Here is an 18,471-nt window from a genome sequence, read left to right as displayed (position 1 = left end):
AGTATTGGCATAAGGACAGGTATGTAAATTAATGAAATGGGAAAGTCCTGAAATGACCCATACATCTTTGTCAATTAATTTTCAACAGGAATGACAAGACAATTCAATATGAAAAACACAGTCTCTTCAACAAATGGTGCTGAGACAACTGGATAGTCACATGCAAAAGAATGAAGTTGACTTCTTGTCTCACATGATAACTCAACAGTGATCAAAAGACTCAAATGTAAGAGCTAGAATTATAATACTCTGGGAAGAAAACACTGGTGTAAATCTTCAAGACCTTGGATTATGCAATGATTTCTTAGAGATGACACTAAAGGTACAAGCAATTAATTTAAAAAGACAAATTGGTTTCATAAAAATAAAACTGTGCTTCAAGAATATCATCAAATGAAGAGATAACCTACAGAATGAGAAAATATCTGCAAACCATATATCTGATGAGTTCTAGTATCCAGAACAATTAAAAATTGAGCAAAGATTTAAGTAAATATTTCTTCAAAGAAGATAGAGGAAGAGCCAATAGCAAATGAAATAATGACTAACATCATTACTCATAGGGAAATGCAAATCAAAACCATGAGATACACACTAAATCCACTGAAAAGGTTATAATGAAAAAGGCAGACAATAAGTAGTTTTGATTAAAATGCAGAAACATCAGAACCTCTATATTTTGTTGCTAGGCATGAAAAGTGGTGCAGCTGTTTTGGAAAACAGTCTGGCAGTTCCTCAAAAAGTTAAACAGCATTACCAAAGGACTATCAATGCCATTCCTAGGTATATACCCAAGAGAAGTGAAAATATATGTCTATACAAAAACATGTACACAGATATTTTTAGCAGCCAAAAAGTAGAAATAACCAAAATGTCTATGAACTGATAAATAGAGAAAATGTGGTATATGTATACACAATGGAATATTATTCACTCATAAAAAGAAATAAAGTACTGATTAATGTTATGACAAAGATGAACCTTTAAAACATTATAAGATACCTAGGAATAAAATCCTACCTAAAGAGGCAAAAGACCTGTACTCTGAAAACTATAAGACACTGATGAAAGAAATCGAAGATGATAAAGATGGAAAGGTATGTTCTTGGATTAGAAGAATCAATATTATAAAAATGACTATACCACCCAAGGCAATATACGGATTCAATTCCATCCCTATCAAATTGCCAAAGGCATTTTTCACAGAACTAAAACAAAAAATTTTTTAATTTGTATGGATACACAAAAGACCCTGAATAGCCAAAACAATCCTGAGAAAGAAAAATAAAGCTGGAGGAATCAGGCTCCCTGACTTCAGACTATTCTACAAAGTCACAGTTATCAAAACAGTTTGGTACTGGTGCAAAAACAGAAATATATTAACACATCAATGGAACAGAAATAAAGCCACGCATCTATGCTCAATTAATCTACGGCTAAGGAGGCAAGAATATACAATGCAGAAAAGACAGTTTCTTCAATAAGTGGGGCTGGGAAAACTGGACAGCTACATGTACAAGAATGAAATTAGAACACTCTCTAAAAACATACACAAAAATAAACTTTCAAAAGGATTAAAGACCTAAATATAAAGCTGAACACTAAAAACTCTGAGAGAAAAATATAGGCAGAATGCCCTTTAACAAAAATTTTGCAGCAGTAGCCTTTTTTGATCCACCTCCTAGTGAAAATAAAAACAACAACAAAAAAACAAATGGGACCTAATTAAACTTAAAATCTTCTGTACAGCAAAGGAAACCATAAACAAAATGAAAGATAACCCACAGAATGGGAGAAAATATTTGCAAAAAAAGTGACTGAAAAGAGATTAATTTCCAATATACAAACAGTTCATGTAGTTATATATCAAAAAAAAAAAATGGGCAGAAGATCTAAATAGACATTTCTCCAAAGACATACAGATGGCCAAAAAGCACATGAAAAGATGCTTAATATCGCTATTAGAGAAATGCAAGTCAAAACTACAATGAGCAATAACCTTACACCAGTCAGAATGGCCATTATCAAAAAATCTATAAACAGTAAATGCTGGAGAGGGTGTGGAGAAAAGGGAATGCTTCTACACTGTTTGTGGGAAATGTAAATTGGTACAGCCATTGTAGAGAATAGTATGGAAGTTCCTTAAAAAACTAAAAATGGAACTACCATCAGTTTCAGTTCAGTCGCTCAGTCGTGTCCGACTCTTTGCGACCCCATGAATTGCAGCACGCCAGGCCTCCCTGTCCATCACCAACTCCTGGAGTTCACTCAAACTCATGTCAATCAAGTTAGTGATGCCATCCAGCCATCTCATCCTCTGTCGTCCCCTTCTCCTCCTGCCCTCAATCCCTCCCAGCATCAGGGTCTTTTCCAATGAGTCAACTCTTTGCATGAGGTGGCCCAAGTACTGGAGTTTCAGCTTCAGCATCAGTCCTTCCAATGAACACCCAGGGCTGATCTCCTTTAGGATGGACTGGTTGGATCTCCTTGCAGTCCAAGGAACTCTCAAGAGTCTTCTCCAACACCACAGTTCAAAAGCATCAATTCTTCAGTGCTCAGCTTTCTTCACAGTCCAACTCTCACATCCATACATGACCACTGGAAAAACCATAGCCTTGACTAGATGGACCTTTGTTGGCAAAGTAATGTCTCTGCTTTTGAATATGCTATCTAGGTTGGTCATAACTTTCCTTCCAAGGAGTAAGTGTCTTTTAATTTCATGGCTGCAATCATCATCTGCAGTGATTTTGGAGCCCAGAAAAATAAAGTCTGACACTGTTTCCATTGTTTCCCCATCTATTTCCCATGAAGTGATGGGACCAGATGTCATGATCTTTGTTTTCTGAATGTTGAGATTTAAGCCAACTTTTTCACTCTCCTCTCTCACTTTCATCAAGAGGTTTTTTTTGGTTCCTCTTCACTTTCTGGCATAAGGGTGGTGTCATCTGCATATCTGAGGTTATTGATATTTCTCCCGGCAATCTTGATTCCAGCTTGTGCTTCTTCCAGCCCAGCGTTTCTCATGATGTACTCTGCATAGAAGTTAAATAAGCAGGGTGACAATATACAGCCTTGATGTACTCCTTTTCCTATTTGGAACCAGTCTGTTGTTCCCTGTCCAGTTCTAACTGTTGCTTCCTGACCTGCACACAGATTTCTCAAGAGGCAGGTCAGGTGGTCTAGTATTCCCATCTCTTTCAGAATTTTCCACAGTTTATTGTGATCCACACAGTCAAAGGATTTTGATCCAGCAATCCCATTCCTGGGCATATATCTGGAGAAAACTAGAATTTGAAAAGATATATGCACCCCGATGTTTCAGATCAGATCAGATCAGTCGCTCAGTTGTGTCCGACTCTTTGCGACCCCATGAATCGCAGCACGCCAGGCCTCCCTGTCCATCACCATCTCCCGGAGTTCACTGAGACTCATGTCCATCGAGTCAGTGATGCCATCCAGTCATCTCATCCTCTGTCGTCCCCTTCTCCTCCTGCCCCCAATCCCTCCTAGCATCAGAGTCTTTTCCAATGAGTCAACTCTATGTTTACTGCAACACTATTTACAATAGCCAAAACATGGAAGCACCCTAATGTCCATCAACAGAAGAATGAATGTGATATATATATATATACACACACACACACACACACACATACAATGGAGTATTACTCGGTTATAGAAAAGAATGAAATAATGCCATTTGCAGCAACATGGATGGACCTAGAGATTATCATACTAAGTGAACTAAGTCAGAGAAAGCCAAATATCACATGATAGCAGTCAATGTGGAATCTACTTTTTAAAAAGTGATTTACAAAACAAAGGAGCTTGGGATTAACATACACACACTACTATATACAGAAAATCAACAAAGCACAGGAAACTCTACTCAGTATCCTGCAATAATCTATATGGGAGAAGAATCTGAAAAAGAATGAATATATGTACAATTGAATCACGATGCTGTATACCTGAAACTAAGACAACATTGTAAACCAACTATACTAAAACTTTTTAAAAAAATTTAAAGAACACACATTATGCTAAGTGGAAAAGGCCAGACAGGTTAAATATTGTATGATTCTATTAATATGAAATGCCCAGAGGAGGCAAACTTATAGAGACAGAAAGTTGATTAGTAGTTGTCATTTAGGGGAGAGAAGAATGGAAAGTGACTGACTAATGGCTATGAGGTTTATATTTGCGAGTGATGAAAATGTTGCACAACTTCGTGAATATACTAATGCACTGTATTGTATACTAAAAGGGTGAATTTTATAGTGTGTGAATTATATCTAAATTTTAAAAAATCACTACATAACAAAATGACTTCAAGGTGATTTCCTACATGAAGTGGTTAACGCACATTTCTTTCGACAGCGGCCTTTCAATTATGGTTAGAATTTTCACATTGTAGCCTCATTTCAACATGACTCAGAATTTGGCTAATTGTTAAATAACAAATCAGAGAAATTGTAGTAAAAATATTTGCCTATGCAACATATTTTTAAAATGCTTCAACCTCTTTGGACTTCTAACTGTAAAAAAGAAAAGAAATTTAAGCTAAATTTCTTTTAGAAATTTAGAAAAGAAATCTAAGTTAAAAACTAGATCAGCTATTCAAACTTAGGCAAGAATAGAAAACTAGCAAAATAAATGTATACAACAAATAAATTTGTACAACATTAAAAAATAAGAAACCTTTCAATTTGCAAACTGATAGAAACAAGTAATAATCGCTGATTGATCTGCTAAGCTGTTAAATAAAAGTTTTCTAGGAAACTTTATGATGGGTGGATCAAGCTAATAACTTCTGAACTGAACACTGATAATATCACTATAAATGGAACAAAGCAGATATTATGTCCCTCATGATGGGTCTAAAGAAGTAAGATTATTTCATGACCACTTATGAAGCATTTTGCTAATATACATACATACATACATAGTTAAGTCTCTAACTACCAGTGTATAGACGATATTAGTGGCAGAGGAACAAGTTAAGCAAGTGTGCACAGTCAAATCCAGAGTGTGGGAAATTTTACAAAGCAAATCAAAATCATACAGTCTAACAAATTCATTAAAAAGATGGGAAACTTCACAAGAGGCTTGCGAATCATATACTTTATCTTACAAACTGGGACACTTTTGAGAATAAAAGGAAGTTCTATCAATAATTATGCTAGACGATAGGCTTGAACTAGGACCTACTGAAAAGTCTCAATCAAATGCAAGATACAGACTTTCTTTTTCCCAGTATTTTTTTTTACTCTCTGTGTATATTGGAAACAGGATCCAATTAGGGAATTTTAAATGTGGTCTGAACATTAAATGATATTCAAGAATCACTCAATTTTGACATGAAGGATAATGCCACTGTGACTAGGTTTTGTTAAAAAAAAAAAAAGTCCTTATCTGTTAGCGCTATACATCAGAGTGAATGTAGCTGAGATGATATGCATCTGTTTTGCTTTAAAACAGTGGCGGGGTGGGGTTAGAAAGTGCGGTGGGGAGGGTATATGTAATAGTATTGGCAAAATGTTGATAAATGTTGAGGCTGTGTGATGAGTTCCTGGGGATTCATTATCCTGTGCTCTCCATTTATGTATACTGGAAAATTTTTATAATATACAGTTTCTTTAAAAGCTTAATATCACCCAGCACGGCAGAGACAGTTCTGGCTTTGACTTTCTTATAATGACAGATAACACTCCCACAACTCCCACTTGCCAAAAAAGTACTGGTTAGGCTTAGTCCATAAAATGGACATGTCAAAGGGAAACCTTTAAAGGAGAAACAAATGGCTTGGCTCAAAGGAAATGTAAAAATTCATTCTGACTTTCCCACTGGAAGTGCTCTCAGAGTTCGTTTCTGGACTCAAAGTGGGTGGTTATGGTGCACGCGGGCACTGGGATTTATAACAATTCATTGATGAGGGGCACACAGCTCTGAACATTAAAATGAGTCAGCAGCCCCAATTTGAGATTATCCTCCATTGTTGTTTAGTTACTTCAGTCGTGTCTGACTCTGTGACCCCATGAACTATAGCCCACCACACTCCTCTGTCTATAGGATTCTCCAGGCAAGAATACTGGAGTGAGTTGCCATTTCCTCCTCCAGGGGATCTTCCTGACCCAGGGATCAAACCCACATCTCCTGCATTGCAGGCAGATTCTTTTCCCCCTGAGCCACCAGGGAAGCCCTCTGACCCTGTTACCAGGAGTTTTTCAAGGCCTAAGGATAGAGAAACAATAAACAAGCTGCAATAAAAATAAAATCTCATACCATGAAAATAAATATTCTTCATACTTGGCAAATAATAATAATTTTAACTTTTGCCAGATATGAAATAAAATTTATTTTATAGGGTAGGAGAAACTTCATAAGCTGTATCTGAGTGATATATGGTATGCCATTAGTTAAGTGTCTATTTAAATCATGTACTTCAAGTATATTTTTTGTTTTTTGGGGGGACTGCTGTGAGTAGCCCAAAGCCAAAATACCATCTAAATAACTCCTCATCTTTACTTTGAAATTCCAGACCAAGTTAAGCGAAAGTATACAGACTGGCCTTTAAAATGTCTTAATATTTGCAGCACATCTTTTAATACTTTTGGACTCGCCTCCTATTTAGACCAGTGAAACAAATTACGATGTTTTCTTAGACCCCAGCCCCATCAACATTCGTCATTTTCAAATAATGTAATTTAGCAAAGTTTTAACATAAAATCTGACATATAGAAATAAATTCTGTTTCAGCACAATGGCATTTATAGGAATCAAAGAAAAGCCTTCATTGGGAAAAGTAACAGATATTATAACAATTAAATCAATTTCAAAGGATGTGAAATACAGTTTGCAAGAAACTTTAAGAAATGTAAACAGAACTGTCATTTTCACAAGCTCTTTGGTGGTTTAGAAGTTCCAGCCACCAAGTCCAAGAGGAGGTCTGCTTTACAATCACAAGGCGGTGTCACTGAATTCCTGAGAAAAACGTGATCACCGACACCAGCTCGAGATATCTTAATGTTCATTTTCTTTCTGATTAAAGGCACCTAAATGCATTTTTTTTTAAAGATGAAACATGAGATGTTAGGATAAATAGAATATTACTTTACACCTAAAGCAATGCAATGGTACCCCACTCCAGTACTCTTGCCTGGAAAATCCCATGGACGGAGGAGCCTGGTAGGCTGTAGTCCATGGGGCCGAGAAGAGTTGGACACGACTGAGCGACTTCCCTTTCACTTTTCACTTTCACTTTTCACTTTCATGCATTGGAGAAGGAAATGGCAACCCACCCTAGTGTTCTTGCCTGGAGAATCCCAGGGACGGGGGAGCCTGGTGGGCTTCCGTCTATGGGGTCACACAGAGTCTGACACGACTGAAGCGACTTAGCAGCAGCAGCAGCAAAGCAATGCAGGAGACCCCGGTTTGATTCCTGGGTTGGGAAGATCTGCTGGAGAAGGGATATACTCTAGTATTCTTGGGCTTCCCTTGTGGCTCAACTGGTAAAGAACTCGCCTGCAATGTGGGAGACCTAGGTTCGATCCCTATGTTGGGAAGATCCCCTGGAGAAGTGAGGCAACCCGTTCCAGTTGTTGTTTTCTTTGATTCCTATAAATACCATTGCGTCTCCAATTCTCTCTGGCCTGGAGAATTTCATGGACATGTGGTCGCAAAGAGCTGGACATGACTGAGTGAAGTGAGTGAGTTTCACTTCACTTCAAAGCAGTCAACCATAAGTTTGAGTCATATCTTATGAATCAACAACTTGGATCCTCCAATCTATCATTTGTGAAAGTGGGTTTATGGCCATAAGGTACACACCATGAAATTTTTGGATCATAACTATCATAGAAAACCAAGCCACATTTTCATATTGAAACAGTAACTTTGATACATTATTTATAGTTGATTTAGAACCCCCTCTACCTGCCCCCAATGTCCCAGAAGGAGAACCTATGTTAACGTATACTTACACCATACCAGTTAGAGTAACAGTCAATGAAATTACAAATTTGGTTAGCAGTGGATTATTGCAATGAACAGACAATACTTCCATAAGCTCAGTAAACTATTTTGTAATTTGGTGGACACAGGAGAAAGGAGACTAAAAGAAGAAGTGCAAAATTAAACTGTGACTAAAATAGTTACATAGGATTTCAGTGCAGCACTGTGAATTTTCCTGTATTTTTTTTTAATGATGTACAGGAATACCATAGCAGAAGGAAAATTAAAAAGTACACTTTCTCAAAGTGAAGATTTAAATTTCCTGCAAGTAGATGAGATTAAAAAATAAACACAAACCATAAATTCTTGGTTGCATTAAATATATTTAACTGTATACCCTTGTTTTCCTATTTCAAAATTTTATATTCCTAGAAAATAATGCCCATCCATAGCTAATGTGTTGATTATTTAGCAGCAGTAAAAATAGAGGCAATTTTGATTATTACAATGGGAGTAATGAACTAGATTGCAATGAAGTCAAAACCAGTTTGTTCCTACAGGACCTCTACACGCCTTGAATTTGTCTGCTACAGATGTAGTAAAATCCTTGATCTGGAAACCCTAAAGTTTCTTACCAAGCTTACTGTCTCCAATACTGCAACACAGAAGTGGTATCAATACTTACTAACATGATGGCCGGGCACACACAAAGAGCGAGCGGACACACAAATAGTTTCAAGTTTATAGTATGGTCCAGTTTGTGGATATACACAGACTTCCATCAAGCTGCTTCTAACTCATAGCTACACTGTCCAAAGGTACAAAATATTAGTGAGTGCACCTTCCTCAAAGTATCCATGTTAGCAAATACAAGATCCTATCGCAGGTTTGTGAAGCGCGCATTTTGAGCCCTATTTTATAAACATGAAAACGCAAGTTCGACCCTTTAGCCTCGAGCCAACGGTCAGGCTTTTCTAGCAGCGGAGGAGGAGGAGAGGCCCCCGGAGGCACTTACTCTTCGTTCAGGGCGCAGCGCCGGTTGGTGAGCATGCCGTACTTCCTTAGCGTCTCGGTGAGCTCCGAGTACAGCTTGTCGGCCAGAGAGACTGGGATGCCTTCCCACACCAGGATGAGAATCACTATCACCGCAGCCTCACACGTGTGGCCAGCTCGCTCCCGCACCAAGCACAGTAGCTTCTCCTCGCTGCAGCTTCTGCGAACCACCTGTTCGGGTCACCATTCCACCCCAACACCCCCACCCCAACCAAAACAAAACAAGGGTCACTTGCAGCAGAGGAGAGCATTGATTGATGTCTGTATATTTTCTCACATCTGGTCACAGTTAGGTTGACGTCTATCAGCACATGCCACCTGCCTTTTGTTGCCCATCTATGACGCTGGGGCTTACCCTGGGGTCATGCAAATGCAGGCAGTATGTAGCAGCCCCTCCCCAGGACACTGCAGGCAATGCTCCCTGCATTTAAAGCCAGAGCTACATGGGCAAGACTTTAAAGTTCCAGGGCTTCACAAATGACAAGATAAAGATTAACCGCAGGTTTTTAAAGGATTAAGGACCTCACATGCTGGGAAGAATTATACTTCTAGTAGGCACCTAACAGACCTCCTCCTCGCCATTAAGTTCTTTCAATTAAGTACAGTTTGTACATGGTTTTAAGCTGCCTTTTTCTTAAGAGATGACACAATGATAAATATAAGCAATATTCCTTTCAACTGGCATAAACGACTATCTGATCTGGGCAACCCAATTCTCAGGGTTAGATGAATGAATCAAAACGCCCAAGACTGAGGATCAAAGGCCTTGTCAAGTCACACTTACCCATTTGGCAATAGGACATCCCTGAGAACTTTTGCCTTCTTTACCAGTATAGATGACTCTTTCAATCCTAATAGCTTTACCCTTCTGTCCAAACCTTAAAGAAATCCACAGAAACACACACACACATAAAATTAGCAAATGATTCTAAGAGGCAACCAAAATACTGAACATTTGAGCATAATTTTATTCTATGATCACATCCTGAGAAATGAATAATTTATTAAAAACAGAACTAAGCCAAGGAAACTGGATAACAGACTTAAGCCTTGTATCTCTTTAGTAGCAAAATATATTGATAATTGTAATGAACTATTTTGAAATTATATGTTGGGTAAAAATAATGGGGACGCTTATTTTTATACATAATTTCACAAAGCACAAAACTTTTCCAAGTTTGTTAAATTTAGTCTTCCAAGATATGTACTATTTGATTTGTCCTTTGCTGAATTTAACTATTTTAAAACTTGGGGAATCTTAATAGATTTTAGTTAGAATCTATTCCTCTAAGAATCTCTCTCACATTGTTTAAAAGGCTCTCAAATAACTAGTATCCAGCAATTTTGAAACTATGGAATAATTCTAGAAACAGATTATACTTTCCTTTATGACCAAGACACTACTTACTACTTGCTAATAAAAAAGGGCACTTAGGAAAATTCACAATTTTTGCCAGGCTACGAGATGATTATTTAGTGAATTTCTATATGCTAATTTAGAAATAAATAATTTAGAATTGGGGCAACAATGATACAGAATATGTCCTTGCTGCCCAGAATGCTTCCTAATGTATTTTAATGATAAAACTGCCTACCTCTTAAAGAAAAGGCACCCCAGCATAACTGCAGCTCAGAGCTGTTGACACCTATATGAACGTCTCTCTCTCTGCTGATTATCTCAGTCTTCTACATGCAGGAGTGACCACGTAGATTCAGGTAAATACTTGCATACTCATGACTAACAGTTAAACATAAATGTAGCTATAAATAGAATCTGTTCTATTTCTATTCAGTATATCATCCTTGCTCTCTGCTCATACCAGTGGACAACTTCCTTAGAGATAGCTACTTGTTTACAACTCGAGGTGATCTGAACTCAATGGTTCCTTTCTTATACCACCTTTCCCCTCTTTCTGACACTTTATCATCAAGTGGGAAAACCAGAGCGGGGCCTCTCTGTGCAGCCTGCGCCAGCACCCTTATGCCTGGCAGGCTGGCTGGCTGGCTGGTTCTTGTCCATGCCTGGGTTTTCTGGCATCCATCTCAAAGTGGGCAGCCTGTGCCAGCTTGCAGACTATTAGTCCTGTCAAATATTGTGACTCTCTGGTGAATAGCACAGTGTGTAGCGTTGGCAACCCTGGAATAGCTAAGCCTACTAATAATTACTCAGTTTACAATTGTTTACTGCTTTGTATGTGAAAGCTGGAAAAATTCTGACATATACAAAAGGATAACCGTTCATCTGCCCTGTGCCTTTGTGTTAATTACCTTTCTTCCATGATTTCTCTAATAGCTGCCACATTAGGACCTGCTCCTAGATGGGTATAAAAAGGACCTTCATCTTTTTCAATAATTTGCTCTGTTGAGATAATAGAAGATTATTATTTTAGACCTCAATTATACTAAATATAAAGGCTACATCCACAAAGCTTATCCCACAACTGTACAGTAAGGGCCCTAAATGTGACTTTAAACATTTTTTTTTCCTTTAAAATGAATTGATGGACTAATCTATTAAAAAAATGTGCCAAATAATTAAGTATATGTACATTTTGCCTGTCGGATAAAAATATATTAAATACATTTCAGATATGGGATAAGGAGCTATTTTAAACCAAGTAAGTGGAACTAAACAAAGAAAACAGTGAGGGAATTAGAATATATTATATGTAATATCAACTACAATCCAATTTTTTAAACTGAACAAAAAAATTACAGCTTACTAGAAGCCTGCCTGCTATTTGGATGTTAAAAGATTAAAAATAAAATCTCCTGTCCTATCTCACCCCCAGGATCTTGTTCAGTTTATTGTCAAGATACCTTTTTCTCCTCTTCTTTCCCCACAACATTCAATCACTCTGTTTTGAAAATAAGAACACTGAATCCAGATCCAGTACATACCATGTTGGTATGTACTTTAGAACAACTTATGATGAGAGAAAACTTGAAGAGAGGGTCAGATAAAAGGAAGAGGCTCTTGCATACCATCAAAGATGACAAGTGAGGGAAAAAAGGGTTAGTGTGACAGGAGCGGGGCGTGGAGATGTGGATAACTTACCCAGTGCTGTCTATGACATGTGTGGCACGTTAGCCCCATGAGGCAATAAAATTAACCACACGCCAAGGGGCAGTATGGGTCCTCCCTCCATCCTCCTATCAAATGTGGGGTGTCCCATTGTGAGAAGCATAACATGGAGTGGGTGGACTATTAGCCACAGTAGTTTAACACTGGTTTTTACAAATGTCTTCTACTGTATCCAACAACACACCTATCAAGCATCTTGAATTTTAACAAAAAGAAGCTGTTTTTTTTTTAAAAAAAAAAAAAAGGGAAATACCATATTTTCTATCAAATAGATGAAATTTTAAAGAGAAAATATTATCAAAATAAATATAAATCACACTATGTTTAAAATGAATACACAGAGAAAGGGCAACTTTATGAGTATTTAGAACTTCAGCATTATAATTTCCCCCAACTCACTGAGGCAGAAGGATGATCATTTCCCCCTTAACTGGAAGTTAACCTTGTAAGACTACTAATACATTCAACCTTGAATTAAAAAAAATATTAAAAGCTCCTACATCAATTTGCATATGGCAGTTACTTTGCCATTTTAATGAGATGATTTTACAGCTTGGGTATCTCGCCAGGAGTTGATATACAAAGAGTCAAATAAATTGATTAGTCTAAAACAGATACCTTTATATTTTAAAGGGTTTGAAGGTAGGGACAAATGAGCATGCACAATCATTTTAATTTTTTTTTTAATTTGAGTGTAAATGAAGTTCTCTCTTGCACAGCACAAGCATCTGTAATTTAAAGACAAGAAATGTAAGCTTCAGGTTTTTATGAGCCTTCACAAATTGCTGCCAGACTCAAGATTTTTTAAAAAAGAAAGAAAAATCCCATATCTGAAGACAAATTTGCTAATTCTGGATAAATACCATGTGTCTCAGTATATTTCTGGCACTTACCTACACATCTGCATGATGGGAAATCATACTGAGTCTTGACAGGTGTATCCAATAAATTTTTTATAGGAGTATCTAGTAATTTGGAAGGTGACTCTAAAAAATTATTGAGAACAGAACCAGCTGTTCTTTTGGTTGGTGTCTTTTCTGAGGAAGGCGTTGCTTGCTGCTCTAAAACTGGGGTGTGACTCTCAAGTTCTGCGGCAGTGGTTTGTCTAGTTAAAACCGTGACTGGCCCTGACATTTCAACTTTTACTTGCTTCTGTGATTTGAGATTAAGAGCCTTATGGTCAAATAATGATTTGACCTGAAATTGCTTCAGATGCTGCTCCATGGTCTCAAGGATGCTCCGCTGCTGCACACTGTCACAGCTGGGAGGTGGAATCTCTTGCTTGGGTATCTTTTTCCACATTTTATTCTCTGGCTGTGCTGACAGGGGCCGCATACAGGCATGGGGTTTGGATCCAGGCTCGACCTTAATCGGCCTTTGCATCTGACTATGGCAAGACTCGGCTTGGAGTTGTGTTTGCTGCTGTTCTTGCTTCTGTAAGAGGCGCCACCTCAGAGCAGCATGCTTTTGAATGTCCTTCTGAGGTGGGGTCTGAACATGAGTTCCTGTCTGATCGGGCACAGGGAACGCATTTGCTTGGTTTTGCATCAAGTACCTTTGCTGAGCGAGTTGTGCAGCTTGTTGACCAGACACGTCTTGGTTCCTACTTTTATATCCCTGCAGAACTGAAGCCTGTTGAGGCTTTTGTTCCTGTTGTTGAAAGCACCTGTGAAGAATATCTTGCTTAGGGGTCACATTATTTGGAAAATATTGCATGTGATGCACATTTGGGGTCTTGTTGCCTGCAAACAGTTCAGAATTTACAGTCTGTTCTTTATTGTCTGGAACCAGTTGTATATGGTTTGAACCAGAAATCTGTACTTTGTTTGCATTTGACTTCAAGATCTGACCATAGGGGGAATTTATACTGTTTATATTCTGTACTTGCTCCAGTCCCATTTGGGGATTATGAGTCTGGAACTCACTTGATTTTGAATATTGATCTTCACCAGGAAAGCATTCTTCTACTTTAACCTGGCTGAAGAATGTTCCTTCTCTTGGCTCATCACTGTTGCCCTGGAGATGAGAAAAGGTCTGGGGCATTTGTTCTTTATTCTTCAGCTGTAATTTTTGCTGCTGTTGCTGGTTTTGAGAGAGATGTGAATTCTGGGGTAGTTGTGTTTGTGCTGCCTGCTTATGAGGCTTATGCTGCAAAAGGTGTGAATTTGAGAAGGGTTCAGTCTCTGAAATCTGTTGATTCAAGTGCTGTCTTAATGTTGGGGGCATGAGTTTCTCAGTTTGGGGATCTGGTCTTTGTTGGAAATGACATCTCGGGGCACACAGTGACTGCCTGTGAGTGTCCGGTGAAGGCTCCACTTTGGAGAAGTGCGCCTGGAGTGAGGGATTCTGGAACTGGAGATGCTGGTCCACTGTACCTTGAGACTGCCCTTGATTCATCTCAGCTTGGTACCTTGGTGGCCTCTGCTCTGGCTGCATTATTTTCTGGATATAAGCCTGCCCTGGGAGCCCCCCGGGCAAGTTGGAATTTCCAGTGTATTGTTTGGAGGTCATTTGATTGGAGGGGTTGGACTGATACTGAAGAATTGACCGCAGGGTTGTCTCATTACATTTTAGATGGGATTCTGCTTGACGATAGTGAGGGGCCTTCAATTCAATCCATCCTGGTTTCAGATAGCACAGCGTTGGGAGCATGAGGTCACGTGTTTGTTCCTTGTCTTGACTCTTGAGAATCTCTTGCTGTTTGTGTCCCATCAAATGCTGGCAGTGATCCTGTGGATCTCCACCGCTACGAAGAATCGGTGGGTTAGGCTTGAGATGTTCTGAAAGTTGTCTGGTTTTCTCAGAACCCAATGGAATAGTCATTGTCCCTGGAGTCCGACTGTCATTCTTGTTAACACAATTATTCTGAGGCCTTACTGGAAGCATCAAAGAGGGGTTGGATACAAGGGCAGAGGGAGTAGGACTCTGGGGTGGTGGTGCCTCATGTTGACCCTCTATTTTCACTTCCCTTAGAAGAGTTGGGTCACTTTGGTTGGGGTAGTGATGGAGTTCTTCCAAAACCCCATCATTCAGAGTGCTGTTTCCTTGAGAAGGGAGCTGAGGAACCTGCGGAAGAGGAGAAGCGGGAGAAAGAAGCAATTGTGGTGGTGGTGTGGTAGTGGCAGAAAAGGAATCCTTAGTGAACACTGAGCTTTGCTTGAAGCAAGCACCATTCATTTCATTTTGCTTTAAATACCGTTCAGAGCTGCCGCTGGGAGACTGCAAATTGCCGCTGGGACCCAAGCAGAATTCTTCGCCAGAGCCTAGCTTTGCAGTTGCTTGGATGTTACTGTTTTCTGCCGGAGATGGGCGTATCTCAAAGGCGGAATTCTGCTGCTCTGGTTTCTGAAAGGGGCAGGCCCCTAGCGTTGCAGCTGGTTTACTGGCACCATCCGCCTCACAGCTCTCAGTCGCCGCTGCGGCTGGCTCTGGAGGCAGCTCAGAGTTCGAGGTCTGTGGGAAATTGATCTGCCCTGAGGTATGCGCTGGGTGAGTGACCTCACAGGACAACTCATTAGTAGCCTGACTGTTAATGGCATGTATGTGAGATGTGGTTTTCTGCACCGCGATGGAAACACAATCTGGATAATATTGAGACAGTGTTTTTTCCAGGAGTTCACCGTGTGTGTTTTCCATGGAAGAGGCAGAAACTGTAGCACCATTAGGCATGAGCACTGCCTTGTTTTTAAGAAGTAATACAATGTTCTTGTTGTGGTAGTTAGCACTTTTCCTCTCCTGTTCGTTCAGAATCTGAAGCTCTGGGTTTTCAGACCCACCGCAATTGTGTGTTGGAAAACTGGTGAAATCTTTCACTTCATTTTCTTGGGCCACAGAGCTCACAGATTCCCTCCTACCACTCACATTGGAGACATTTGGTTGACTGCTGCCTTTGTCTGGATTTCCTTCTTGGCTTTCCCCGAAGCTCTTTCTTTCTCCATTAGCCTTTTGGTCTGGTTTCAGTTTCTTGTTCTGATGGAGCCCAGAGAGAGAAGGTTCGCTAACTGTGCGTTTTATCCCGCCATTCTGCAGACATCTGGAATACCCTCTGCCTTCCTGTATGAAATCCGGACTCACGCGACTCTTTTGGCTTCCTTTCATGTGGGGTATTCCATAATAACTTTTCAAAGACGGCCACTTGCTGTCTCCATTCACTTCCAGATAAGGTCTCTCGGTTAATGGGCTTCCATTCTGGAGCTTTCTCGCCAGAGGTTCTGTCTGGCAAATGGGAGACGGAGATGGTATCAGGAATGGACTTAGTCTGTTGCCCTCAACATGGTTGGTTCTGTCCTGTTCCATCAGGCTTGCTTCGGGGCCATCCAAAAGGCTGCCCTCTGAATGAATTCTAAAGAGCACAGAAACAAAAAAATAAAGTACATTAATATATATCTAACACTAAAAGTACACCTTACAGAAAAACTGTGGCCTTAATAATATTGCTATTCCTAGACATAGCAAACTGTGATACTCCTTTTCATGTCTCAAAGTGACAGTCAAAAACTACTCAGGATATGCTTATTCTTGTCTTCCCAGCAACCCTCAAATATTTATGTTCACAAAAAACAAAGATCAAAATCACCAGCTAATGTGAGAAGTTCATACTGTATTAGTAAATATTATCAACTTCCTTGCCAAATAATTTTTCTTGTCAAAATGCTAAGAACAACAGAGGAAGACTATCTCCTTTCTTTCTTCTCTAGCACCTTACATATCCAATCGCTTGCTAAGTTCTATCAATTCCATTTCCTGTGTATTCCTTGAATTATCTTCACTGCAATTTAGTGGCCAGATCTACGTTATCTTGCTTCACTATCTACTGCAGTGGTTTTTTAAAAGATTTTTCTCTCAAACCCAGCTTGTCCTCTTCCCAGTCCTGCAAGGATCCTTCAAACTGCTATCAAAGGGAATGTTCTAAAATGCAAATCTGGTGTCATACCCTTCTGCACACACTTTGGTGGTGGTTTGGTTTCTAAGTTGTGTCTGAGTCCTGCAACTCCATGGACTATAGCCCACCAGGCTCCTCTGTCCATGGGATTGCCCAGGCAAGAATGCTGGAGTGGGTTGCCATTTCCTTCTTCAGGAGATCTTCCCAACCCAGGGATCGAACCTGGGTCTCCTGTATTACAGGCAGATTCTTTACCGACTGAGCTACCAGGGAAGCCAGCACACTTTAGTAACTCTTATTGCCTGCATCAGCAGTTCTCAAACTCTTTACCCAAACACACCTGGAAGACAAGGCATGGTCCCTTGTCTTCAACATTCCAGGGGATGGGGTATAGGGGTGAAAGTATAATTTATATGACCTTTCTCAGTGATTCTGTATCTTCCTCTATAGGATCCGGCTGCCTCCTTCTTCTGCGAATTCCTGCCTAATAGACATGGTTTTTCATATGCAAGTTTCCATTCTTCTGTCCTCCTACTTGCTCCCACAGATTATACTCCAACCATAACAACTGTTTATAAATACCCAAACACTGTAAGCTGTTTCAGACCTCCACACTGTTGTTTTATCTCCTAGAATGCCTTCCTAGTCCCCTTATCGTGCCCAGTGACTTCTGTATCCAGCTAAAACTGTCTCAGATCACCTTCTCTAGGGATTCCCTCCTGATTTTCCAGAAGAATTAATCACTCCCATTTCTATTCTCCTTCCTTACCTTATATATAGTCTACTGCTGAACACATCACATGCAATTGTGTCTTGCTTGGTCTCTATTACTGGGCTGTGAATTCTTTAAAAATATCCTACTCTGTTTATTTTCATGCTTACTGTAGAGTAAACATCTAATCAGTTTCACTTAGACTGATATAACTTTATTCATCTTGAGTTCATTTCTTTATTCAGTCATTCATTCAAACATTTTTGAGACCAATATTGATGGACATTTCAAAGTCCAAATAATAGGATGAAATGGGCACTAAAAATAAAAAAAATAATCCATTATATAAAGTGAATGCTGCCCCATTTATTATGGAGTCATGCTTTATTTTCCCACAGTTTTTCTCATTAAATTTATTTTAAGGATGTAAGCAGAAAAAGAAATCAAGACTATTTTCCCTTTGGGCTATAAAAAAAGGTCTATTAAAATAGCCACTGCTTACTAACCAGGACAAATGAAACCAGAGGAAGAAATAAATATTGGAAAGCAACACTAAAGTTACCATTTGCAGCGAATAAGACTGTACACTGGCCAACCAAGAGAATCAACTGAAAAACTGTTCCAAAAGATAGTAAAGGAGCTAGAGAAAAAAACCAACCACCTTGGTACCTGACAGCAACAACTAGTCAGAAGCTTTGGTGAAATAAAAACCTATAAATTTTTTTAAACACGAAGAATACACTTAAAAAGATATGTGAAGGACCTATCTGAATAAAACGCTAAAAC

The 18,471-nt window shown here is 39.2% G+C and overlaps 1 protein-coding gene across 2 annotated transcripts in view; it reads right to left on the bottom strand.

Annotated features, from left to right (window-relative positions):
• The window catches only part of TET2 (tet methylcytosine dioxygenase 2), a 142,617-nt gene that overhangs the window by 26,644 nt on the left and 97,502 nt on the right, over nucleotides 1-18,471 (bottom strand). For both annotated transcript variants that reach the window (XM_055587866.1, XM_055587867.1), the window contains exons 3-6: nucleotides 12,985-16,433; nucleotides 11,275-11,365; nucleotides 9,791-9,884; nucleotides 8,969-9,177 (exon numbers count right to left, since the gene is read on the bottom strand). In XM_055587866.1, the coding sequence (XP_055443841.1) occupies nucleotides 8,969-9,177; nucleotides 9,791-9,884; nucleotides 11,275-11,365; nucleotides 12,985-16,433 (3,843 nt within the window). The remainder of the gene's footprint in view (nucleotides 1-8,968; nucleotides 9,178-9,790; nucleotides 9,885-11,274; nucleotides 11,366-12,984; nucleotides 16,434-18,471) is intronic.

Source organism: Bubalus kerabau, chromosome 7 (genome assembly GCF_029407905.1).
Source record: "Bubalus kerabau isolate K-KA32 ecotype Philippines breed swamp buffalo chromosome 7, PCC_UOA_SB_1v2, whole genome shotgun sequence".
In the NCBI taxonomy this organism is placed as follows: domain Eukaryota; kingdom Metazoa; phylum Chordata; class Mammalia; order Artiodactyla; family Bovidae; genus Bubalus; species Bubalus kerabau.
The sequence above is the reverse complement of the archived record's forward strand: the minus strand, read 5'-3'. Positions and strand labels throughout refer to the sequence as shown.